Genomic DNA, 26,985 nt, shown 5'->3' with positions numbered 1-26,985 from the left:
ACTCTTTCACTTGCAGCTGAAAAACCGTTTTAAGAAGAAGATTCCGGCCGGGGCCGAAGTGGCCAACGTTCTTGTAGGGGAGGCCAGCTTCTTGGAGAAGCCCTTCGCTGCCTTTGTGCGCTTGCAGGACCCTGTGTTTCTTGGGGGCTTGACGGAGGTCGCTTTTCCTAGCAGGTAAAAGGAGCAAACAGGGTCATGTGACAAGGGTGTTTGGACCACACCGGAAGTCCCTGGCCACAGTTCTCAGCCTTGAGCTGCCACTGGAAACTGACACTGTCTTCAGTACTCAGACACACTGTGATACGCAATGTGTGATAGCTACGGAAGCTGTCTGAGGCAGGAGAGGTTGGACACCTGCCATTGACTTATGGAGGTCAGGTTGTCAGCTTTGGATTGGGAAACACCTGGAGATTTGTGGGATGGAGCCTAGGGGGTGGAAGGTTTGGGAGGGGAGGGACCACAGCAGGCTATAAGGCAGTGGTGGTGAACCTATGGCACTCCAGATGTTGATGGTCATTGTAGTCCATGAACATCTGGAGTGCCATAGGTTCACCACATTGTAGTCCATGAACATCTGGAGTGCCATAGGTTCACCACATTGTAGTCCATGAACATCTGGAGTGCCATAGGTTCACCACATTGTAGTCCATGAACCTCTGGAGTGCCATAGGTTCACCACATTGTAGTCCATGAGCATCTGGACTGCCTTAGGTTCACCACATTGCAGCCCACGAACATCTGGACTGCCATAGTTTCACCACATTGTAGTCCATGAACATCTGGACTGCCATAGGCTCACCACATCATAGTCCATGAACATCTGGACTGCCATAGGTTCACCACATCGTAGTCCATGAACATCTGGACTGCCATAGGTTCACCACCATGGCTATAAGGCCATATAATGCCATAGAACTCACCCTCCAAAACAGCCAGCTGAGGTGCCTCAGGCAAAACGGTGCCCCTGCACCACCACCACCAACCCAATGTGCCCCCCGCACCCCCCGCCACTGCCCCACTTACCTGAGCCGGCAGTGGTCCCAGGCAGCCTGGTGGGGCTGAGGGGTGCCTTGCTGCGACCTCTGCCAGGCCTAGCAGGGTAGGGCCGAAGGGCACCCTGCAGTGGCCCCGCTAGGTCCCTCCTTCAGCTAGCAGAAGGTGTGTGTGTGGGGGGCTATTTTCCACCCCTCACCCCTGTGGTAGCTACGCCATTGCCTCCCTCCATAGCAGGAGACCTTGCAGCCCTGTCATCCAGAGAGATGGCATCCTTGTTGTGTTCTGTGGCAGAGGATTCCATCCTGCCAATGAGAACAGCCCTGTCCGAGGATCCTAGCAAAATGGCTGCTGATCCAGCACAGCTTTGGCTCTTTGCAAGTCAGGCAGAATCCTACCCTCTTTACATACACTTGTACTGAGGAGAAAATCGTGGCCACAAATGTGGTGCTTGTTCCACGTGGGAGCAAATGGAATTGTGGATTTATTCAGTGCATCTGTATGGCTTTCTCCAGGTTCCTCTTCATTCTGTTGGGCCCCAGAGTCAAAGTGAAGGCCTACCATGAAATTGGCAGAGCTGCAGCCACTCTCCTGACAGATGAGGTGAGTTTGGTGGAAGGGCATGTAGAAATAGGGTAGCCTAGTCACCCTTGGCGACCAGCTATAGGGGGGCAGGGTTCCCAGATCCAGGCTGAGGAACTTCTGGAGATTTTGGAATGGAGCTTGGAAAGGACAAAGATCTCAGTGGGGTTCAATGCCAAACTGTTTTTCCTGGCTGTGTTTCTCCGGGTGGTAGGATGATTATTCTAGAGAAGGTCAAGTTGGGACTAACGCCACAGCTTTCCCCTTCCAGCTTTTCCAGCGGGTTGCTCGGAAGGCCCAAAGCCCAGAAGATCTCATTGCAGGGATCGATGAATTTCTGGATGAACTGACCATTCTTCCCCCAGGCAAATGGGACCCAACCACTCGCATTGCTCCCCCCAAATGCTTGCCCTCCCCACAAAAGAGGTATGTACAGAGAAGAGCAAGGGGTTGGCAGAGAGAAGCTCCAGTCACATTTTGGACAGTCTGATGAGATTGGGGCAATAGATTCTCAGTCATCTGTGTTGGAGGAGCCATAGATTTTCATTGGTTGGTCCATCCATTGACTGGGTCTTGCATTTCTCCAGCGTTCCAGAAGCTATATTTAATGCTGAGACCACGGGATTGTTCTCACTAGAGAACTGAAATGGCAGGAAGAAAATCGTAGCTGGGAAAATGGGATCGTAGCCCATTTCCGATAGCATGAGTGACTGGCATGACAGTGTTCTGGCTCCATCAACCACCTCCAGATCTCTAAACCGGAGACTTCTCTGCTTTCATTTACTTTTTGCTGTTTGTAGCTCCCCTATTTCACCGTACACCCCTGTCAATCTTTGATGCCCGCATCAACCAATGGGGTACCATTCAACCATAAAAAGTCAAGGAGGGGAAGAACCACTGTGTAGGCACACAATCCGTTTTACCGTCCGCTATCAGTTTTACTCATTAGTGGTGCTATAGGATACAATTATGCACAATACCAGATTTACTCATAAGTGGTACCAGTGGTGGGATCCAAAAATTTTAGTAACAGGTTCCCTCGCCAGCCCCCCCTCAGCAAAGGGGGCAGAGGCGTACCTAGGCAAACTTGAACCCTGGGCAACTCTGAGTTGGATACGCCTCCCATAATACAATTCTACTCAAGACTTCTAAATTTTTTTGCACTGGCCGGTTTCTAAATCATCACTGCTACTATAGAAAATGCCCCAACTCACAAATCTGAACACAGCAATGGTGAAACACACAGGTTCTTTGATAGAGACTGGTGAGATAGAAGGTACGAAAGGGTGAGAATCCATGAATTGCAGTACCTGAAAGGGATTAACCCAGTTCAGGGAGTTACATTATTAGTTGCAATTACTATATGGAACCTTCACGTTCAAAGGCAGGATGCCTCTCGGGGAGGCGAGGGCGTGGAGGTGGAAAAGCGGACCCAATTAGTAACCCCCTCTCAGCACACACAAATAATTAGTAACCCACTCTCGGGAACTGGTGAGAACCTGCTGGATCCCACCTCTGAGTGGTACCATAACATATAGTTATCCAATTAATAAATCAATAACTACTAAAGTCAAAGGTTTATCATAAGTAATCAATTACACAGTCACGCCACTAGAACCATCACACAGGTTAGTCTGAATCAAGCTCAAAGGACACATTATGGATTCTATTAAAAGCATCCAAAAGGAAGCCAGAGAGAAGCGCTGAAACGAAGCCCTCGACGGGGTTTGCTCGTTTTGCTGAGCCACAGCATCTTCTCACTATGCCACCAATATTTCCATCGGTCTTCACCCAGTAGTGCTTGCTTATGGGAACTGTATATAACAATCAGCGTACACTCTGCATGAATTAGACATCATTATTGAAATTGAGATATTTGGCTTACCTAAACGTGCTTCAAACATAAGTGTTCTAACCAGAGGTAGGATCCAGCAGGTTCTCACAGGTTCCTGAGAGTAGGTTACTAATTATTTGTGTGTGCCGAGAGGGGGTTACTCATTGGTGATTTTGCCACGTGATTTTGGCCTTTGTTACGCCCCTCCTCTCAGCAGTAGCGCGCAGAACTGGAAGCAGTCTAGCAGGAGGTGCACCGGCGTGCGTGGCAGCCTGCGCCTGCGTGCATTCGTTTCCCGCCCAAGGACCGGCGCAGCGGCTGCATCCTTGCTACAGCCCTACCCAGGAATGCCTTCCGCCCTTAGAATGCTCCGCGCCACTACTTCTTGTCGTGCCCTGCCCAGCCCCATTGGCGCTACGCCACAGTTTGAATCCCACCACCACTTGTTGGGAACCTGTTACTAAATTTTTTGGATCCCACCACTGGTTCTAAATACGTTCTTGATATTACTCCAGTTTGTACCTAAAATTAGATATTATCAGTCACCAGCAATGTACTAGTCCATCTTTAAAGAAGCTGTCCTTTTAAAGCCAATTAGAAGCAGAGGTGGGATTCAGGGGGTTCTGAAGGTTCTGTAGAACCTGTTGTTAAAATTTCCTTTTTCACTTAAAATATTTTTATTAAGTGTTAATATTTTTTAATACTTAAAATAAAAAAGTAGTATGAAAAATATTTTTAAAAAATACTTTTTAACAGTCATTATTTGAATCCCACCACCGTTGGAACCTGTTGTTAAAATGTTTGAATCCCACCACTGATTTAGAAGGTTTGGTTCACAACTGAAAAGAGTGGTAACACAAGCATTAAGAAAAACTATGGAAGTTCTATGACATAACTTACAAAGTGATAAGGTTAACACTCAGGACAATAGATTCTCTTGTGCTTTGGAATATACCGTGTTTCCCCGAATATAAGACAGTATCTTATATTAATTTTTGCTCCCAAAGATGCGCTATGTCTTATTTTCAGGGGATGTCTTATTTTTTCTGTGTTCTGTTCGTTGGGCATGCTTCCAAACAAAAACTTTGCTACGTCTTGCTTTCGGGGGATGCCTTATATTTCGCACTTCAGCAAAACCTCTACCACGTCTTATTTTCTGGGGATGTCTTATATTCGAGGAAACAGGGTAATAAGCTTTCAAAATGAGAAGGAATGCTGGTGTGAACTGATGGAAACATTCCTTCCTCCGCTTGCAGGATCTCCATGCACTTCCGCGAATGGAGCCTGCATTCTAATGGGAACGCTTCTGCCACGGAGGAGCGGCATCTCCACGGGCACCAAGACGCCAGTGAAGAGCTGAGGAGGACGGGGAGGTAAAGTCCATAGAGATGGTTGGCTGGACCAGGGAAAGGGATGGTCGGGTTGGTTGTGGGGGGTGCTTCAACGGGGGGCAGGGGTGGTGTTCTCTGGCCAAGCCATCTGGGACAGCAATAACGGCCCTTGCTGTCATCTTTTAACTAATTTACCGCATGGGTTGACCCAGGAACTCAGAGCAACACGGGAAGTAGAAGTTTTCTGAGTTTTATTAAAAGAAAAATGAAACTAGGTAGCTGACAAGTTAAGTCAATAAAACAGACACATTAATATAAACACAGCTCAGTTAGGTGAACACTGAAGAAGAAGAAGAAGAAGAAGAGAGAAGCTAACCTGTACAAAGCAAAGCAAATGGGCTAAAGAAGAAGAAGAAGAAGCATAATGGGCTAAAGGCTGGGGCAAAGAAGAAAAGAAGAAGGCTAGTTCAAAGGAGAAGAGAGAGAAGAAGAAGGAGGAGAGAGGAGGAGGAGGAGGGAGGAGGAAGAGGGAGGGAGGGAGGGAGGAGGGAGGGAGGGAGGAGACGGGAGAGACTTAAGTGGGGGAGTATAATTGTTCCCCACTGCAACCAGCTTGATCCCAGCTCGAGGGCGGATCATCCTGCGCCTTCGGCCATTCGCTCCGAAGAGAAGAAGAGTTGGATTTATATCCTGGCAATTTCTCATATCGCTATAGAAGAACTGCCAAAGGAATGGAGGTGGGCTGACAATCCTCTCCTTTTGATTGGCCAGCTTCCGATGCCCTCACTAACAAACACCCTGTAGATTGGCTGGGTGGGGACTCCTGCACCAGAGGAGTCTCCGTGAAGCTTTGCCATGGAATCGAAGCGTCAGCTCCAGCTGGTTCCCGAAAGTAGTAGTTCTTAACTGAGTCAGAAATTTGACCGCTACACGGGCTAATCTGAGAAAAAAGAATAAAACCATGATCTAACCCAGTGGTTGTGCGGAGCTTTACACACTCGTATCCTTAGCCAACTTAGGTCGATAACGCAAGTGTGGAATCGACCAATGGCAGTAACTGGAAACAGGTAGCTGGAGTATATGCAAAGTACAGACAGAAACTCATGCAGCAAGCATAGAAAACAAACAGGTTTTACAATCCCGAACATTAACTAAGGTCGAATCCCCACCGCCAATTTATCGCGTGATAGTCATGAAAAATATCCAGGTTTCCAGACGAACTCCCCACAGCTTCGCCGCCGAACACGGATTCATCCCGGTTCTGGCGCTCCCTCGACCCCTTATCACCTGTTTTTGCTGTGTCTTGCAGACTGTTTGGAGGGTTAGTGATGGACATTAGAAGAAAAGCATTTTGGTACTGCAGCGATTTCTATGACGCGGTGAACCTCCAGTGCTTCTCTGCCACCCTTTACATCTACCTGGCCACAGTCACCAACGCCATCACCTTCGGAGGGATGCTGGGGGATGCGACAGAGAACATGCAGGTCTGTGCAAGATCCCTTCTGGGGTCGGGATGTGCCTTCTACCACTCTCCCTTTCCAGTGGTGGGGTGCAAAAATTTTAGTAACAGGTTCCCATGGTGGTGGGATTCAAACTGTGGCGTAGCGCCAATGGGGCTGGGCAGGGCACGACGGGGGCGGGGCTGGGCATTCCGGGGCGGTGCTGTGTCAAGGACACAGCCGCTGCGCCGGTCCTTGGGTGGGAAACGAATGTATGCAGGCGCAGGCTGCCATGCGCGCCGGTGCACCTCCTGCTAGACTGCTTCAAGTTCTGCGCGCTACTGCTGAGAGGAGGGGCGCAACTAAGGCAAAAATCACGTGGCAAAATCACCAGTTAGTAACCCCCTCTCGGCACACACACATAATTAGTAACCTACTCTCGGGAACCTGTGAGAACCTGCTGGATCCCACCTCTGTCCCTTTCCCCACGGAGGGTTGCCTCAGTGCACTTGTTGGCATCAGGAGGGCTGGCCACTCTGTCAGCCCTGCGCCGGCACGATATTGGGGATTTGTGGGCCGTTTGTGCCAGTCAGTGGAGTCCTGGCAACCTGAGCCGTGTACTTCCCTGTTGTGATGTAGGGGGTGATGGAAAGCTTCCTGGGCACGGCTATCGCTGGAGCCTTTTTCTGCCTGTGTGCCGGACAGCCTCTCACCATCCTGAGCAGCACTGGGCCCGTCCTGGTCTTCGAACGGCTTCTCTTCTCTTTCAGCAAGTAAGTGAGACCGCTGCTCCCTGGAGTCCGGACGGCTCTTGGGCTGAGGTGCCTGCAGGTGGACGATGGTCCCAGATTAAACCTCTTCCTTCTCTTGCCGCTGAGTGTGACTGCTGCGCCCCCACATTGTGGCAGTCGATTTCGAATACCTTTAATGGCATATAAATAGTTTAACATTAACATTGCCAGATAAGAACAGCCTTTACAACTTCTGACGAGTTAAAATAACACCATTAAAAAATTTAGCCACCGCTTCCAACAGCTCGTCGTTGTGGCTGTTTAAAAGATATATAACCTTCTGTTTATCTGTAGTGCCTTCATGCAGGAAGGGGATTATGCAGGAAGGGGATTATGTGCTTCTTCCTAATAAAAAGGACAATCCAACAGGATTGCAGGAAGGGGATTATGTGCTTCTTCCTAATAAAAAGGACAATCCAACAGCATGTGAGATACGGTTTCCACAGAACCCATGCCACATGGGCATTTCCTTTCTTTATGTGGAATTCCAAGATGGCGTCCAAGGCTAATGGAAGAAGGCAGGGCATTACACCTAGCAAAGGTGATTGCTCTACGCCACCGGGCATTGTTGCAGTCTTTCCCCGGTGCTCAGGGCCACCGGAATGCTTATGCACAAGCGTCCCGCCAGTGCTGCTCTGAAACAGTCCAAAGCTGGCCAGCATGACGCATCTCATGGTGTGGCCCATAAGACCTAACAATCAACAGCAACTTGGCTGTCTGTGTGACGGTTGAGTTGGGGGAACTGATGGGGAAATGTCACATCTGGTTTGGCCCTAAAATTATCTGCCTGTACTCCCCTTCGGCCTCCAGGATCTTCCCCAGCGCCCTGCCAAACAATTATCTGTAGGGATTCATCACGGGGCTCTGTTGGATGACAATCTCTTCTGGCGTGGAAGAGCTTCTGGACAGGCTGTAGAATTAACTCCATAGCATGCCCCCAACATTGTGAAATTCTAGTATCTCACAATACTAGAACCAGGGGGCATACATTGAAAATGCTGTGGGGAAGAATTAGGACTAATTTATTTATTTTTTTATTTATACTTTGGGCTTCTATACCGCCCGTGGAGGAGACTAACTAGAAAGGAAACACTTCTTTACGCAACGATGGTGGATTGGTGTTTCTGGAGATATGCTGCCACAGGAGGTGGTGAGTGGCCACTAACCTGGGATAGCTTCTAGAAGGCTTCTGGCTTGGACAGATTTATGGAGGAGAAGCCGATCTATGGCTTGACACCAATCTTGACCCTCCTTGATCTCAGATTGCAAATGCCTTAGCAGACCAGGTGCTCAGGAGCAGCAGCAGCAGAAGGCCATTGCTCTCACATCCTGCACGTGAGCTCCCAAAGGCACCTGGTGGGCCACTGCGAGTAGCAGAGAGCTGGACTAGATGGACTCTGGTCTGATCCAGCTGGCTTGTTCTTATGTTCTTATGTTCTTATGTTCTTAATCTCTTCTGGTGTGGAAGAGCTTCTGGACAGGCTGTAGAATTAACTCCATAGCATGCCTCCAACGTTGTGAAATTCTTAGGCAAAGAGATGGTCAAGATATCTGGCTGCTAACATCTAGGAATAGGGGGAAGGCAGTATGGTATAGCCTGATCTCATCAGGTATTGGAAGCTAAGCAGGGTCAGTACTTGGAAGGGAGACCTCCATGGAAGGCTCTGCAGAGGAAGGCAATGACAAACCACTTCTCCTGCTCCTCACTTGCCTTGAAAGCCCCTTGCTGGGGTTGTCTGCATCTTAATGGCATTTTACACACCCAACATCCAGAGATGACTCTCTCGTCTTGCAAGCTGTAACGAATGCATTTATAAAGCATTCAGTTCCCAGGGTGCGAGTCTGCCCTGAAGGGGTTAAGCCCTGGCCAGCCCTGATTGGCTAGAGAAAAAATGGCAAGAATATAAATAGAGTCAGCCAGAGTGCTGAGGGCTCTTTTGCCTTTTTGGTTCTTTTGGGTTCTTTGTCTTTCGGTTCTGTGTGCCTTCGGGTACGTTTCGGCAGAGTGAGCAGATCAAGCCGAGATCTGTCACTGCTGTTGGTCTGGCAGAGTCAGACAATTTACCTCTGTAAGCTGAGGAAGCTACAGAGACATCAGGAAGGTGTTTGACAGAAAACCTCTGTCTAGGATTAAAGTCTGTCTAACAAATTACAACACACCAGTCTTGGGAGGCCCAGTCCAGTGGCAGTGTGGCCAGTTTGGAAGGTGGAAGAGGGAGGCTTGTGTGCCAGAGAATCCCTGGGGCAGAGACTGGGGTGTATGTGTTGTTTAGTAGTTAGGTACAGTGGGCTACTAATCTGTCAGAGAGGGAGTGTAATGCTCTGAAATCAAACCATTTCCTGAAGTAAAAAATCTTTCCTAGAAATTTGTACCTAGAGGTGTCTAGAGCTGTTTGCAACTGAAGTTTTGCAACTGGGGGTGCCAACAACATCTCTGGGAAACCAACAAACTTTAAAAATCCTTTAAAGCCATCTAAGCCAGTAATAAACGTTCAAGTTTTGGTCAAGTTACACCTGTTCCAGTCTATTTTGTCTGGGTGTGTTCCCGGTAAGAGTGGTGTCCAATTAATCAGCTTGTGGGCTATAATACAGATTGGTGGCAGCAAAAAAACAAAAAAAACAAATTAATTATTAGGAGGGTTCCTAAAACAGCTGACAGGAATCCTTCCCTATAACAGAAGCTAACGGCCTCCCGTTACACAAGCCCACTCAGGGTTGTCGTTTTTGGCCTCTTTTGCTTGGCAGAGATTACAGCTTTGACTATTTAGAATTTCGCCTCTGGATTGGACTCTGGGTGGCCTTCTTTGGCCTCATTCTGGTGGCGACCGAAGCCAGCTACCTGGTGCAGTATTTCACTCGCTTCACAGAGGAAGGCTTCTGTGCCCTCATCAGCTTCATCTTCATCTACGATGCGGTTAAGAAGATGCTGTCCCTGGCGGATCATTACCCCATCAACTGGAACTACAAGATCAGCGATGTCCCCTTGTACGGTTGCACCTGCCGTGGGCCAGAGAGAGGTAGGGTCAAGCATCCTGTTCCATTATGGTGGGTGGATTGAAATGGCCACAGCTTTTTGGGGTACAACATGTTGCTTCGTGTTGTTGGATCTGTCTAGTTGACCTGGGCTCTCGCTGACCCCTTTTAGACCAGGCAGGCTGATGAGAGCCCACCTTTGACCTGTGTCATCTGCAAGCACAGAAAGAGCTGCCCTAAGAGAAGCAGTGGTGGGATCCAAAAATTTTAGTAACAGGTTCCCATGGTGGTGGGATTCAAACAGTGGCGTATTAGCGTAATGGGACTGGAGTTGGGGGGGCACAACAGGGGGCGTGACCGGGCATTCTGGGGGCGAGGCATTAATAATTTCTCTACTGTAGAAAACTCTTACTGTAAAAAAAAAGTTCCTAATTTCCAGCTGGTATCTTTCTGTCCATAATTTAAACTCATTATAGCAAGTCCTATTGTCTGCTGCCAACAGAAACAACTACTTCTCCTCTAATTGACTGCCCTGTCCAAATGCATAATACTTTCAAATACTTAATTTTGTTTCTAGAAATCAAAAGAAGGATACTTTCCTTAAACAAGGAGCTTTACCATATTATTAAAACATGTTTTTAAAACAGCCCAACAGGGAGAATTATCTCATTTTCTACCTTCACTAACCAGCCACATAGGAAACAACAAGGACTTTATGCCAGTTTTGGACCTAATGGAATTTCCTAGCGGAAAAGAAGACCCAGTTAGTAACTCTCCCTCTGTGGCAGACACAAATGGTGATAGTAACCCACTCTCGGGAACTGGTGTGAACCTGCTGGATCCCACCTCTGAAGAGAAGCTCTGCATGGCTTCTCATGAGACCTGAAGTCATCAGCATACTGAAGCAAAGGGTCCTCCAAAACGGAAATCTGTCAAAAATTGAGTTTCAAGATGAGACCTGATGTTTTGGGTTGGCTGTTTCTTCCAGGAAATTTCTCTCTGGTGAACGAGACACTGTCCCCTGCTTCCCGCAGTTTTGGAGAGGTAAGAATTGAAATCGTCCTCACAGTTTAGGGATGAAATTTGCTTGCTGATCCTTTTACAAAGACCAATGAAAAGGGGATAATGCCGAAGGCATGGACTTCTTCCGTGCTTGTCCCAATGTTCAAAAAAGGTGACCAAAATGATCCAGCAAATTATCGTCCCATCAGTCTGTTATCTACTTTAGGGAAGATTTATGCTAAACTTCTCTGTGATAATAATGTAATTATTTCAGGGAGATTATTAGCATTAAACCTAAGACCTAGTTTGGGGGAAATAATGTAGGTAACCCTGTTAAGCGCTGTTAAACCCTACTGATTTTCATGGGAAGAACTAAAGCGTGATCCTTTACCTGGGAGTAAGCTCAGTTGCTGGCAATGGGGCTTGCTTCTGAGTAAACCCTCCTAGGGTCATGATTCACCTGTTCGAAGCATTGCACAGTTGCTTCAAAGCAATGCCACTGACTACCACTAAGCTTACTCCCGAGTAACGTGCGCCTTGGAGCCAACCGTTTTTTCTGTACTAAAACCTCAGAATTCAGGTTAAATTGCTGTGTTGGCGCTGCGATAAATCCATAAGTGGAGTTCTTGGGTTGCAGTTTGGGCGGCCTCTTCGGTCTTCGAAAAGAGTTAGCCATCACTGGTCACTGGCTTGGCAGGGGAGCATCATCCACCGGCACACTCCTCATATCCAGTGGGGACTTCCTTGCTGATCTGAAAGATCTTCCTTCCTTCGAGGAGGTTAAGAGCTCGTGTATCTAATCTGGAGGAACCGGGTTTGATTCCCAGCTCTGCCGCCTGAGCTGTGGAGGCTTATCTGGGAAATTCAGATTAGCCTGTGCATTCCCACACACGCCAGCTGGGTGACCTTGGGCTAGTCACAGCTTCTCGGAGTGCTCTCAGCCCCACCCACTTCACAGGGTGTTTGTTGTGAGGGGGGAAGGCAAGGAGATTGTAAGCCCCTTTGAGTCTCCTACAGGAGAGAAAGGGGGGATATAAATCCAAACTTTTCTTCTCCTTCCTTCCTTCCTTCCTTCCTTCCTCTCCTTCCTTCCTTCCTCCTTCCTTCCTTCCTTCCTTTCCAGCAGTCTAATTTGGAGTTCGGCAACTGGTCCCTGCTGACCAAGGAAGACTGCGTGCAGCTTGGTGGCCACCTGGTGGGCAACAGTTGTAACTACGTTCCTGACATCACCTTCATGTCATTCATTCTGTTCCTGGGGACCTTCCTTTGTTCCATGATACTGAAAAGCTTCAAAACCAGCAGCTACTTCCCCACAACGGTGAGTGCCTTTTGCCCCTCCTGTTTGAGTCACCTCTGTATAAGCTAAAGGCGCATGAGGAAAGCCCCCAAATCTATCCCTCAAACACTCCCCAAACTCTCCAGAGTTTCAAACAGTCTGTTTCCTTTTCCTTTTGTTGACTATCACCTTCAGTTGCCATATCCCGGTTCCTAATCATGCCCAGCCCTCGCTGTTCCACTGTATGGATTTTTTTCCTTTTGATAAATATATCAACTTCTGTTTCCCTGCCTCCCTGGTAGTCCACCCAAGTAGGAAGAGACCCCTCTGCTGCCCGTGTATGACCTGGTTTTGCGGCTGCCGTGATTGACAAGGAAGGGGAGCTACTTTGCCAGACATCATACACAGGATCTCACGGGTCTGTTCCACTAACAGTGGCACTTTCCTGTGGTGGAAGGCACGTGTGGGAATGCCTCTTGTGTCGGGAATGGGCTACCATTGGCAGAACAGATCTATGGGATTCGTCCACGAGATTGTTGTTGTTCTTGCTGCTGCAAGTCATTGGCCCCTTCCGCACACACAAAATAATGCATTTTCAAACCACTTTCACAACTGTTTGCAAGTGGATGTTGCTATTCCGCACAGCTTTAAAGAGCACTGAAAGCAGTTTGAAAGTGCATTATTCTGCATGTGCGGAATGAGCCATTGTCACGATCCATTAGAAGAAAAGCAGCCACCGCCTTTCTCTCCACTGCCTGATTTCGTGCAAGTCATTATTCTACCCTCTGCTGACCTTCTCCCCTCAAGTCTCCCTCAGGCATCCCTTCCCCATCTCAGCCCCCAACCGTGGTCACCTCCCTTCTTCCCCTGCCCACTCTCTGTCCTACCCTACCCTCTTCCTAAGCTCAAGCAGGGGTTCCCGGCCCGCAGGTGCAATTCAGACCACCAATACCTTTTATAATACCCACCATGTTTTTGGTATCCTCGCACTGCCAAGTTTACACTAATCTGTTTACACAAGTTTGCACCATCTGGACAGCCGAGGTGATGCTGTGTTCCCTCTATTGCCTTGGCCTCTCAGGGGTGCAGTGGGCGGGGATGGGTTGTTGCCGTCTTTTATTACTGTTTTAATCTGTTTAATCAGAACTCCCAATTGAAGCCTTAGCAAAGTGGGAGTCAAGCTGCTGAATTGTGGTCTTGGGGAGCAATACAGTAGCCTGCAGGGGTGTAACGAGGCAAACTGGAGCCCTGGGCAAAACCTGAGTTGGATGCCCCCCCCCCCATGGGCGGCCACCCCACCACGACCAAAAAATTTTTTGCACCAGGTCATTGGTGCCTGCAGGGGGTGCATTTTTAGACATATCAGCACCAAAATTTCAGCATGTCATCAGGAGACTGCCCTAATGATACTCCCCAGGTTTGGTGCAGTTTGGTTCAGGGGAGGCCAAAGTTATGGACCCTCAAAGGGCTACCCTTCTGAGGGTCCATAACTTTGCCCCCCCCCCCCCAAACCAAACTGCACCAAGCTTGGAAGGTGCCATCAGGACTGTCTCCAGATGATCCCCTGAAATTTTGGTGCTGATACGTCCAAAAATTCGCCCCCTGCAGGAACATCCCAGAAATTTGCCCAAGAATCTTTGTTCTGCATTGAGTTTTCTGCTTTGCTGTCAGTGGGGGTTGCAGGCTGCGCGGGGCATATTTCTGAAGGCACAGTCTCAAAGCTTTCTTGAGGGTCTCACATCAAGGAGATTGCCCTGATGAGTACCCCCCCAGGTTTTGGTGCAGTTTGGTTCAGGAGGCCAAAGTTATGAAGACCACTCAAAGTGTGGCCCCCATCTCCTGTATTAGCTCCCATTCAAGGAAAGCAATGTGGGGGATGGGGCACCCCCTTTGGGAGTCCATAACTTTGGACTCCCTGAACAAACTACACGCAAACTAGGAGAGATAACATAAGGACAGTCTCCTGATGATATCACTGAAAATTTTGAATTGCTTCTTAGCCTAAAAACTGTAGCAGCCCAACAGGCCAATTTAAAAGAAACTGAAAACCACTAAAAATGCCCAAAAACAGACCCTGCATTTTTTGTGCCCCTTTACAAGGTGATGCCCTGGGCAGCTGCCGCAGCGGGCTGCGCTTTATGGTAGCCTGGAACACCATTAGAGGTGTACTAGCCCCAATGGCTTTTCCTGAATTAGAGCTATAATATAAATTAACAAGACGCAGGAAAAGTGTTTGGACTTTGCATTCATGTGCACTCAGGGAACAGATAAGAGAGTGGGGCTTGAAAAAGTATTTCCAAAATAATAAGCAAACCCGAGGTTATATCGTCCCATTCTTTGTGACCTCTATTATTTCATTTCATGCTTATTGAGATTTTCTGTGTGTGTTGTGCAGCCCAGAGTTTGTAAGAGGCTTCTATACCACAAAATGGCTGCCAGAGCTTAACTTCAGTGCAGAAGAGCTTTGCGCTGTGATGGCCGCTGCTGCCAAGGCAATGTTTTCAAAAGCCTGCACAGCCAGTAAGAAATCTTGCTGGGAAATAACCCTACCTGGCCCCACTCACTTCCTAAGAACTCTTAGTGGATGCCAGAAAATGTGTTGGTGGATGTCATGGGGACCTCTCTTTTATAGAGAAGAAGGAAGATACCCTAAATTCTCTTGTGTTCTTTACGCTGTATCTCTTCTGAAGTGCAAGGATTGTCCAAGATGGAGGCTACTTCTGAGGGTACCGTATATACTGGCGTATAAGACGACTGGGTGTATAAGACGACCCCCCCCCCCCACTTTCCCAGTTAAAATATAGAGTTTGGGTTATACTCGCCATATAAGACTACGTACCCGGCGTATAAGACGACCCCAGACTTTACAGATGATTTCCCAGGGTTCAAAAGTAGTCTTATACGCCAGTATATACGATAGACTGTTTTGCTCTTCTTCTGCTAATTCCTTGGTCTGGTTTCTTAGCTGAGGAGGCTTGTAGGTGATTTCGCCATCATTCTGGCCATCTTGATCTTCTGTGGGATTGACGCTGTCCTCGGTTTGGAGACTCCTAAACTCCTTGTGCCCAGTGAGTTCAAGGTGAGGCTGGCTGAAGGCCACGCGAAGGTGCTATTCTGTTAAGGTGGGGAAATGGATACCACGGATACATCAGATCGCATTTCTGTGTGACTTTGGGCTGTTACAGACAAAGAGTCAGTCTGGATAGAGCACATTGAAGCGCATTTCCTCCCAAGCAGGACATTGCTTGCATGATTTTGCTGATAACGATAACTGTCGCCTGTTCACATGTATCAGTGAATGTATGTTCATCCTGCCCAAAACATTCTGTTCATAAGAAACAGCCAAGATGCATTCACTTTCCAAATGAAACCAGGAACTGGGGTCTGGAGAAACATGGGGGTTTAAATCACATGTACAACTGTAAATGTGTTGCATGTAACTCAAGAATTCGACAGCCAGCGTGGGGTAGTGGTCAAGAGGAGTGGATTCTAATCTGGTGAACTGGGTTTATTTCCCCACTCCTACACATGAAGGCTGGTCACACTTCTGTCAGAACTCTCTCAGCCCCACCTTCCGCACAAAGCCCCTGTTTGGGTAGGGGGTAGAGCAGACCTGGGCATTATACGGCCCGCGGGCCACATCCGCCCCCCCGGATGACCTTGACTGGCCCCCCTGCCTTGCTGGGGAGCGAGGTGCCTTTGAAAGCCCTGCAGAAGCCGGTTGCCTTGGCTGTCGACTTCTGCAGGGCTTTCAAAAGCGCCTCGCCCCCCCTGCCTTTTGGCCCGGCCCTCCACAATATTTTCTGTTTCTTATGCGGCCCCATGGAAAAAATAATTGCCCACCCCTGGGGTAGAGGAAGGTGATTGGAAGCCACTTCGAGACTCTTTATGATTTCCATTATAACTCCCGGCTCTTCTTCTTTTTCCCTTCATTGTCTTGAAGCCATTCTCTTCTCTCACCCCTCCATATACTACATAAGGTACCTCTAAATAAAGTGGTGCTGCTCCTTGTGCCATTATTGTTCCATGCTGTCTCCACTGCCATCCACTTCTACTTCCATTCCACCATTCCATGTCCCTTCCTTTCCAGTCCAGATCTAAAGCTCATCCAAACCTTCTCCACCAGGCCTTCTGATTTTCATCCCTTCCATTTCACTGTGGCCACCTGTCCTTTCCCACCGATAATTGTGTGGCTGTCTCCATGCTGGGCTGTCGAGTCCCTGGCAATCCATTTTCCTCTTGGGCTCCTCCATGTCCATTCCATTATCACTCCAATGATTAAAACGTACAGCCTGGCCACATGCTTTTTCTGTGCTCATTGGTGAGTTGGAGATGGCTTCCTCATGCCACTGGGGTGATCTTGGAGTCATCTGCTTTCTTCACATCCGTCTTTTCGTTCCTGGTCCCATTGTGCGTGTGTTTTCCACGACACTTTTCCATTTGCTGTGCATTTCTCTCCAGGGTTTCCTTGGTCCATTCCTGCCACTCACGATGGGCTCTGGTTGGTCTCGGTCCACTCCAGTCCATTCCTGGAGTCCTCCTTTCCACAAGGCTCCACTCCATTCCACATTTCTGTACCGCGTTATTTAAAGGCCTGGAAGGAAGTGGTCCTGCTGGCATGTGTGCATCGTGTCTGGTGGTGTTAGGAAGTTGGGGTCCGTTGGTCAGTTCCACGTGCGGTGATGTCCTCCCATGCTGACATTGGTTTCCACGTGTTCCTGTGTCAACATGTCTGGTTGGGGCTACCACATAAAGTGTGGGGATGTCCATGCATCCGTGTGGTCATCCTCTTCTACCTTGTGGGATTCCGTGCCGTCCACTGCCTGTGCCAGTATTGCCTTGATTTGTGTGTTGCTCCCAGTCAGTCGATTGCCAGCCATTCTTTCGGCTCCTCCATTCTTTTTCCTTCCATACCACGTGTTGCTGGGCTCCGTTGTGTGGTAGTGGTCGGTCCACTGTCCATTCTTCTCCGGTTGTGTTATCCGTGGGTCTCCGCTCCGTTCCATTCCGCTTCTCGGCGTGTCCATGTGCCTGAAATCTGTGTGTTTCTTTGTTCCATGTTGTCTGGCCTACTGCATGCCTCCTCCAACTCCATGTCCCACTCTCCCCTAACCCAATCCCTCCCTCCTCCTAACAGGCATGCGTCCACTGTTCACCAGTGCTGTCCATTCATGCTGGATGTCTGCTCCGGCTCAGCCCGGCTCCGCTGCATGTGTCCCTTTGTGGTCCTGGTCTATCATGGTCCTTCTTCTGCTGGTCGGTCCTGTGTGGGCCATGTCCTAGATAGCAAGTACCATGCCTCCTACATGTGGTCTGTCCATGCCTCAGCTTCCTTGGGGTCGGACCCCTCCTCCTCCACTGCATGCCTCCACTCACTCCCTCCTGCTTCCCTCCTTTTCCTCACTTCCCTCCCTCGCTTCCCTCCCTCACTCCCTTGCCATGCCACACTCCCTCCCCTTCCTTCCCTCCTTCCCCTGCTTCCCTCCACTCACTCTCCGCTTGCACTTGGCACCCCCTCACTCCCTCCTCACTCCCTCCCTTTCCTTGCATTGCCACCCCTCACTCCCTCCCTTCACTCCTCCCCTTCCTTTTGCGTGCCCTCTTCCCCTCCCTCTCCCCTTCCTCTCTCCTCCTCCAGCTAGGAGTGGGCTGGCCGTGTCCAGGATGCCGGGACCCCCTCCCCTCCTCCCTCCCTCACTCCCTCCCCTCCTCCCTTCCTTTCCTTTGCATGCCACTCTTCCCCTCCTCCCCCCCTCCCTCCCCTCCCTCTCTCCCCTCCTCCACTAGGATTGGGTGGGCCATGTCCAGATGCCGGGACCCCCCCCTCCCCTTCCTTGCATGCCACCCCTCACTCCCTTCCTCCCCTTCCCTTGCATGCCACCCCTCCCTCCCCTCCCGCTTCCTCCGCTAGGGTGGGTGGGCCATGTCCAGATGCCGGGCCCCCTTCCTCCCCTTCCCTTGCAATCGTCCTGGCTCTGAAACAAAATGGAGCCAACCAAAACAATGGCATAGTGGAAACAACAGCACACTCCAATTTGTCCATGCTGGCAGGGGCTGATGGGAATTATAGTCCATGAACATCTGTGGCACCAGAGTCGGACTCCTCTGACCTAGGGCACTGCACCCCTGCTGAACCCCTTCTCCTCCCCAAACTCCCTCCTCTCCAGGTGCCCCATTTGAACCTCCAACAATTTTGCAACTCAGAGTTGACAGCTTTATTTCTTGCTCTGTGTAGATTGAGCAAGCATCTGTACCCTATTTGTGATCCCAGGGTGCCCCATAGATCTCAGTTTGAGGAGATAAGGCAGGATGGAAATAGTTTAAATAAATATCCAAGTAAAAATGACTTTCTGGATTTCTGCAGATGAGGCTAGCGGGGGTCTAACAAAAAATTCTGTGCTCTTTTCCCCAAACTACAATTCCCCAACCTCGGATTTGCTGAGGAAAATTGTGACAGTTAAGCTCCTTAGAGTAGTCCCTCTTTACAAGTAAGGTGTGTAACCCCCTGTTTAACCAGTGTTGCGAGGAATTCTTCTCAATTGCTTCGCCTCCACGTGTCCCTGGGTAGGCCCTGCCTGCCGCTGTGGTCCTGTCTCTCAGACAAGGAAATTTGAGGCCTGCTCTGCCCCTTGGAAGTCCCAGCTCCAAAGCCCGATGGCCACAAGATCAGAGGTGGGATCCAGCAGGTTCTCACCAGTTCCCGAGAGTGGGTTACTAATTATTTGTGTGTGCCGAGGGTGGGGTTACTAATTGGGTCCGCTTTTCCATTAGAAATTCCATTAGGTCCAAAAATCATAAAGTCCTGCTGTTTCCTATGTGGCTGGTTAGCGAAGGTAGAAAACGGGATCATTCTCCTCCTGTTGGGCTGTTTTAAAAGCATGCTTTAGAAATAGAGGGTCAAGTTCCTTGTTTTAAGGAGAAAGTATCCCTTCTTTTTGATTTCCTAGGAAACAAAATTAAGTATTTGAAAGTATTAAGTATTTGACAGGCAGTCAATTAGAGAAGTAGTTGTTTCTGTTGGCAGCAGACAATAGGACTTGCTAGAATGAGTTTAAATTATGGACAGAAAGATACCAGCTGGAAATTAGGAACTTTTTTTTTTTTACAGTAAAGGAGGGTTTTACAGTGACAGAGAAATTATTAATGCCCCCGCCCCCAGAATGCCCTCGACTGCACGCCTCGAGATGCCGGCCCAGCCCCATTGGCGCTACGCCACTGTTTGAATCCCACCACCAATGGGAACCTGTTACTAAAATGTTTGGATCCCACCACTGCACAAGATGGTTCCTGTTGGTAGCAAAGCAGGAGCCAGCTGGTGGCTCACGTTCGGGCTTGAGTTTCCCTGCCACAGCCGGGCTGGGTGTGGGAGGTTTAGCAGTTAGAGTGAAAGCTGAGCTCTCTGCCTGCCAAAGGAAGGGTGGAGGAACTCCTCTCCTCTCCTCTCCTCAGTCCAGGCAGCAAAGTTGCATGTTGCCCACTGGTGGTAAAATGGCAGGGCTGGAGGGGGACGAGGGTTGAGAGGACCAGAAGACTGAGGCTGGGACAGAGTTCTGAGATTTCTGCTCAGACGTCCTCCTCCTCCTAGATCTGCAGCGATCAGCACCTGCTATTTCCCATGCGTGGCGCGCGAGGGGCGGGGGGGGGGGACCTCATGTTAATTAAACTCCCCAGAAGCAGCATCCCTGGGCGGAGATGGGAAGGCCTTATATAATTAGCCCCATTTTGGAGAAGCTGAAGCCAAGCATCAGAGGAATCTTGTGACTCAGCCTGGGTCAGGAGGCAGGGAAGGATTGCCTGGGTCCAGATACCCACGCTCAACCGGTTAGGTGATGCAAATGCATCTCCTCGGTAGGGAGAATTTGCACCAACTGAACTGAATGCACGTTCCAGCTGAAGTCTGAAAACCCAAACCAACACCCCCCACCCCCACCCCCCAGTTGGAAAACCTTGTTCTCTTGGCCAGCTGGTTAAATGCGAGTCAAGTAGGGTTGCCAAACACCAGGGGTGGCCTGGAGGTCATCTCCCAGAAGTAGTTGATCTCCAAGCTACTGGGAGAAAGTGGCAGCTGTCGAGAGTGGAATCTATGGTGATGTACCGTGCTGAGGCCACTCCCTGCCCCAAATCTTACCCTCCCAACCCTACCCAACCCAAAGTTGGCAACCCAAGAGTTAAGTTACAGAGGGCTTATTTTAATGCAGGAGTGGGCAATTATTTTTTCCATGGGGCCACATAAGAAACAGAAAATATTGTGGAGGGCCGTGCCAAAAGGCTGAACTCAATTCTGCATAATAGGGGCTGATAAGTGACAGACAGGTGCACAGATCAACTTGGAATCAGTGGCAACAATTCTGCATACAACACTATTTGGCACAAAGAATCACAGGCTTAACCTACCTGCATAGTTGTCCACTGTGACAATCAAGCAAGTGGGGAGACTTAAGTCCCTTGACCTACTTTTTTCATCGACTATGGTGCTTTTAGAAAGCCCCGCCCCAGAAGCTGGCAGCGCCAAGGACGGCAACCGGACTTCCTGCAGAGCTTTCAAAGCGAGGGGAACGCCCAGAAACCATCACTCGCGCTTGAGGGGCCCTTTCAGTAGTGGCAGTGAGGGGGGGAAGGGGAGGGAGTTGGAAGAATGAGCAGCGCGGCTCTAAATGGGTCCTCTTTGGCCAGGGCCAGGTCTGTCATACGGGCCAGTCAGGGTCATCCGGCGGGCCGGATGTGGCCCCCAGGCCGTATAATGCCCAGGTCTGTTTTAATGGGTCCTGAGCAGAGACTTGATGAACAGGTATTGGCGTAACCCAGTTCTGTTGTCTGCCCATGAGCCATCCTGTACTCTCCTAATCTTTTTCCAATGTCCGTTCCCTCTGCAGCCTACAAACCCAACCCGAGGCTGGGTTGTGTTCCCCTTTGGAGCAAACCCCTGGTGGGTCTACCTGGTCTCCTCGGTGCCTGCCGTTCTGGTCATCATCCTCATCTTCATGGACCAGCAAATCACGGCTGTCATCCTCAATCGCAAAGAATATAAATTGAAGGTCAGTCTTGGGGCTTGGGACTTGAAGAAAGAGGGGGGCTTCTCTTGCAACAGTTCTGGGATCAGAGATCTGGGGAGGAATGAAATACGGCCTAGGGGCGTTTCCCCACTTACCATGACCTCCCTTTGCTGCACGCTACTCTCAGCGCACATCATTTCTGGCGCGCTCCCAGGCTTCCCCACGACCCCGTGCTCTGCGCGGGGTCATCAAAAGTAGCCGTTTTGGGGAGCTCCAGGAATGACGCACGCTGAGAGCGGCAGCGTTGAGGTGGCTGCGTTGTCGCCGCCCCTGTAGTGGGGAGTGCCGGGGGACCCCACGCTACTCGGCGACAGTAGCGCGCAGCAGATGGTAAGTGGGAAAACGACCCAAATGTGCTGCTCCAGCAAAGATGAAGGCAGAACAAGACGACAGGTGCACAGAGAATCTTCGAATATATAAGCCATGTTTATTCAATAATCCTGATGTGTTTTGCATCAAAACACTTCCTCAGGGGATCAAACCTTGCTTTCAGCGACAGCTCAAAACATTTCTCAGACTGCAACCAAACTGGTTGAGAAACCTTTCGAGCTGTATGCTAAAAGCAAGGTTTGATCCCCTAAGGAAACGTTTTGATGCAAAACACGTCGGGATTATTGACTAGACGCGGTTTATATATTTGAGGATTCTTGGAGGAATGGAGCAGTCAGGAAGTCCAAGAGTTTCCTTTGTGTCAGGTCTACTCCCATGCACTGTATACAGCAGACTATATTCTCCAGAAATGGGGGAACGTATATGCCAGTGATGGCGAACCTATGGCACAGGTGCCAGAGGTGGCACTCGGAGCCCTCTCTGTGGGCACTCGCACACAGAGTTCATCAGGTGGGGAGTGGAAAATCACCCCCCCACACACACACACACGCACCGCTAGGCTGGCCTGGGCCACTGAACACAATGTGCATGCACCACAGTGAGCAGGGAGTACTCGGCTGGTGGGCCTGGTGCCTGTGCTCCAGGTGGCTGTTGCCCGAGGGGGGTGCGGCGCAGAAGAGGCAGAGATGCTAGAGAGGCACAGAGCAGTGCGCGCAGGACTTGCTGGAGGCTAGAGCAGGCTGGCCCCTGCAGGCGGTTCTGCAGTGAGGCAGGAAGAGGAGCCAAACCTGCTGGCACTTTGCGATACAACAAGCGGCTCAGCTTTGGCGTACCCAGCCCTGGGCCCTCGGTCTCAAAAAGGTTTGCCATCGCTGGTATATCCACTGCTGCTGGTTTCTGCAACAGGGCAAATCATAGCTCTCTGGATTCATTTTGGGTAAATGCCACGGAGAGAAGTCTGAAGCCCCCCTCCTCATGCCGTGTGGTCTTGATCCAGACCTGGCCCCTGTGCACCCAGGACTTAAGTTCACCATGGGGAGTTTACCAGGTACATCTTGCCAAAACTCCACGTGGAAGACCTGGAGAGCACATGAGGGTAAGGCAGCAGGTAGTAGGGCCCTGCGTATTAGATATCTTTTCCCAGCTCTCCGCTACAAGACTGCCACTTCACACTTCCTTTGCCAGGGAGAATCTCTGTGCTGACAGGAACTGGTTTGTCCGGTTGGCTTGTCTGATTGGGAGTGCCTGCCAGTCCTGTACTGTGCGGCTGCTCATCCTTGGCAGAGCATACTTAGTTGGTGACCTGTTGTTAGTGCGGTTAGTGCCCCAGACTCCTGATGCAGGAAAACATCAGGGGTAGGGTTCCCAGCTCTGCACTGGGAAACACCTGGAGATTTTGGGGGCGGAGCCTGGGATGGGGAGGGTTTGAGAAGGGGAGGGACCTCAGCAGAGTATAATAAGCTCCACCCTCCAAAGCAGCCATTCTTTCCAGGAGAATTAAGCTTGGTCATTTGGAGATCGATGCTAATACGGGCAGATATCGCCCCAGCCGGACCTACCCAAAGGACTGGCCAATCACAGCCTTCCTCTCACCGCATGAGGACAGATGAGCTTGACATCACGCTTCTGTCACTGGGCTGCCCCAGCCCAGATCGGGGGTAAGCCGTCAGCCATCAAATTGAGAGGTGTGGATTCGAGAAGTGCCACCTGATGAGGGCTGCCAACTTCCAGGGGTCACCTGGAGATCTGCAGTAGTGGAAGATTCCCTCCCACTTCCTGTTAGAGAATCTGTACTAAACACTTTTCAAGGCTTTGCCTGTTGCAAAACTGATTAGCAGCAGAGTTCTCCAGAATGTATCATATTAAAGGTTATTTATAACCTTTAACTCTGATAATACAAAAGCTTTAGGGCAGAGGTGGGATCCAACCAGTTCTCACCACTTCTCTAGAAGTGGTTACTAGTTTTTTCTGAGTGCTGAGAAGGGGTTACTAAAGCAACCTCCCTGCCCAATAGGGACTGGAGGTGCGTGCGTGTGTGCGGCGGCACCACTGTTTGAATCCCACCACCATCGGAACCTGTTATTAAATTTTTTGGATCCCACCACTGCATAAGGGGATTAAGTTCAGTTCTTTGAGCTATTAACTATCAAGCCAGACAGAAGACCTATATAAACTTTTTTATCTTTTAGAAAAGATCCTTTTAGAAAAGATTCTTTTTATTGAGCAAAACAGAAAAAAAATAGGCATAATAAAATTAACCCTGCAATTACAGTGAAGATCAATGCTAAAATCATCAAAGTTCCTAGCATGGTTTAATCACATTATAGCAAATAACAGTTTTTAAAAGCAAATCAGGTTTCAGCTTTTCTTGCAGCTTTTGGGGATGATCAAAAAACCCAGGTTACCGAACAGTCTCATTTAGAGATCTCACCATATCTTCTGAGATTTCTAACCAGACAAATGAGATTTGATCATCACAAGAGTGCATATTTATGAAAAAAAATCAATCTTATTTTTGTCTAAATCAGATCTATTATGATCATGTGATCATATATAGATATGTGATTGGTTATAACTAAATATGAGATTAGCAACATAAGTGCAGATAAACCAATCAGCAGCTTGAGATACATCCAATGTAGCAAAATAAGACAGCCAATCTCAACTCTTAACCTCTGTTAAAAAAACAATTGATCTAACTTTTTTCTGTGACTGTTTCAACCGTCCAAGATGAAAGCAGTTCTAAGCAACGCAGTTCACTGACAATTGAAAAGTGGGTAAACGCTCAGTCAACCTGCAAACTCAACAAGAAAAGAGGAATGATATCATTGCTTCTGCTGCAATATGACCAAAGTACTGTAGCCTCAGTTTAGTAATTTTAGCTTCTAACTAGGGAGAGTTCAGGATTGATTTGATCTAGAACCCGCTTACTTGTCTTTTTGGCAGTTCACGGCATCCATAAAACTCTTCTCTAACACCATGTTTCAAATGAAACAACTTTCTTCCTGTCATTTTTCTTCACGGTCCAACTTTCACACCCATAAATAATAATATGAAGAATCCTACGGTGTAATTATCTTGGTCTTAGTCACAAGCCACACATCCCTACACTTAAGAATCTTTTCTAGCTCCTTTTCGGCTGCCCTTCCCAATCTCAGTCTCCTTCTGATCTTTTAGATGCACTCTTCCTTTTGACTGATGATGGAGAGAAGGAATAGAAAATCTTGAACAATTTCAATTTCTTCTTCATCATCCTTAAAGCTGCATAATTTCCCTGTAGTCATTACTTTTTAACTTCCTGATGTTCAGCAGTAATCCTGTTTTAGCACTTTCTGCTTTAACCTTCATCAGGAATTGTTTCTAGTCTTTAATTATTTTTTTCCACGAATGGTGTGGTATCATTTGCATATTTTCAATCGTTAATGTCCTTTCCACCAGTTTTCACTTCACCTTCATCTCAATCTAATCCAGATTTCTTTTTGATATGTTCTGCATATGTCACACCAATCTTTAAGAAAGGGTCTAGGGGGGACTCAGGAAATTACAGACCAGTCAGTTTGATATCTGTTCCTGGTAAATTAGTAGAATCTATCATTAAAGATAAAATTATAAAACATGTAGAAAAGCAAGACCTGCTGAGGAAGAGTCAGTATGGCTTTTGCAGAGGCAAGTCCTGTCTTACAAACTTACTAGAGTTCTTTGAGGGTGTAAACAGGCATGTGGATAAGGGGGAACCAGTGGACATTGTCTACTTGGATTTCCAAAAGGCTTTTGACAAAGTTCCTCACCAGAGATTGTTGAGAAAACTCAGCAATGAAGGAATAAGAGGGGAAGTCCTCCTATGGATTAAAAACTGGTTGAGGAACAGGAAACAAAGGGTGGGTATAAATGGGAAGTTCTCACAATGGAGAGATGTAGGGAGTGGTGTCCCCCAAGGATCCGCTTTGGGACCAGTGCTCTTTAACCTATTCATAAATGACCTGGAAGTAGGGGTGGGTAGCGCTGGTGGCCAAGTTTGCAGATGATACCAAATTATGTAGGGTGGCAGGAACCACAAAGGATTTTAAGAGCTCCAAGTGGACTCGTGGATAAATTAGGTGAGTGGGCTAAGAAATGGCAAATGCAGTTCAATGTAGCAAAATGCAAAGTGATACACATAGGGGCAAAAAAATCCAAACTTCACATACACACTACAAGGGTCAGTGCTATCAGTCACAGACCAGGAAAGGGATTTGGGCGTCTTAGTTGATAGTTCCATGGGAATGTCAACTCAATGCATGGCAGCTGTGAAAAAGGCCAACTCTATGCTGGGGATAATTAGGAAAGGAGTTGATAATAAAACTGCAAGGATTGTTTTGCCCTTAAATAAAGCCGTGGTGCAACCGCATTTGGAGTACTGTGTTCAGTTCTGGTCACCACATCTCAAAAAGGATATTGAGGAGATAGAAAAAGTGCCAAGAAGGGCAATGAGGATGATTGAAGGATTGGAGCACCTTCCTTATGAGGAGAGGCTGCAGCGTTTGGGGCTCTTTAGTTTGGAGAGGAGACGTCTGAGGGGGGATATGATTGAAGTCTATAAAATTATGCATTTAGACTTCTATTTCTGTCACCTAATACTTTTGCTTTTTGTCTGTCTTTAGCAACTTTAAAGTTTGATCGGTCATCCATTCAGACTTTTCATTATTTTTGACTACAGGAATAGTCTTTGTGCATTCTTTTTGATAATATCTCTAGTTTCAACCCATACATCTGCCTGTTCATGTTCACCTGCCCTTAATAATGCTGGTTTGCTCTTTATATAGACTTTAAACTCTTCAAGAATATTTTGATAGGGGAAAGTATTCTTTCAACTAGGCTTCTTTCGCCTTTTTGCTACAAAATGGATGTGAATCTATCTTGAAAGTTTCATCTTTTTGTAACATACTTGCCTCAAGTTTGCTGTGCATGATTATACTCTTCCTGACTGTTCAGCAGTGGCGTAGTGCCAAGGGGACAGGGACATTATGAGGGTGTGTCGTGGCGTTCCTGGGGCATTCCAGGGCGTGGCATGGCAGGGGTGCGGGGCGCACGCGTGCCCCAGGCCCAGTTCCCACTTGCTCCAGCTCTGCTGTTCAGTTTTGCTATAGTAATTAATAGATATATCCAATAGTTTTGATATTGTCCAAGGATGTAATCCCATGGTTTTATCTCCTCCCTCTCCCCCCACCCTCTTTCTTTTATCCAGGGCACATACCCTGACAGATGATGCTAGACAGTGGACTTTGACAGATAGCAGATTTTAACTTTATTATTTTATTAATGCAATGAAAGGAGCAGCAGTGGCATAGCGGTTAAGAGCAGGTGTACTCTAATCTGGAGGAACCAGGTTTGATTCCCCACTC

The 26,985-nt window shown here is 48.5% G+C and overlaps 1 protein-coding gene across 1 annotated transcript in view; it reads left to right on the top strand.

Annotated features, from left to right (window-relative positions):
• SLC4A9 (solute carrier family 4 member 9) overlaps positions 1–26,985 on the top strand; it is a 59,908-nt gene that overhangs the window by 12,333 nt on the left and 20,590 nt on the right. Inside the window, exons 5-15 of the mRNA XM_048515585.1 lie at positions 17–174; positions 1,509–1,596; positions 1,847–2,001; positions 4,666–4,782; positions 6,050–6,224; positions 6,819–6,952; positions 9,716–9,987; positions 10,932–10,987; positions 12,069–12,263; positions 15,187–15,300; positions 21,095–21,256. Coding sequence (XP_048371542.1) covers positions 17–174; positions 1,509–1,596; positions 1,847–2,001; positions 4,666–4,782; positions 6,050–6,224; positions 6,819–6,952; positions 9,716–9,987; positions 10,932–10,987; positions 12,069–12,263; positions 15,187–15,300; positions 21,095–21,256 — 1,626 coding nt within the window. The remainder of the gene's footprint in view (positions 1–16; positions 175–1,508; positions 1,597–1,846; positions 2,002–4,665; positions 4,783–6,049; positions 6,225–6,818; positions 6,953–9,715; positions 9,988–10,931; positions 10,988–12,068; positions 12,264–15,186; positions 15,301–21,094; positions 21,257–26,985) is intronic.

The sequence above is a fragment of the Sphaerodactylus townsendi genome, linkage group LG14 (assembly GCF_021028975.2).
Source record: "Sphaerodactylus townsendi isolate TG3544 linkage group LG14, MPM_Stown_v2.3, whole genome shotgun sequence".
NCBI classification, from domain to species: domain Eukaryota; kingdom Metazoa; phylum Chordata; class Lepidosauria; order Squamata; family Sphaerodactylidae; genus Sphaerodactylus; species Sphaerodactylus townsendi.
This window is presented reverse-complemented; position numbering and strand designations above follow the sequence as displayed.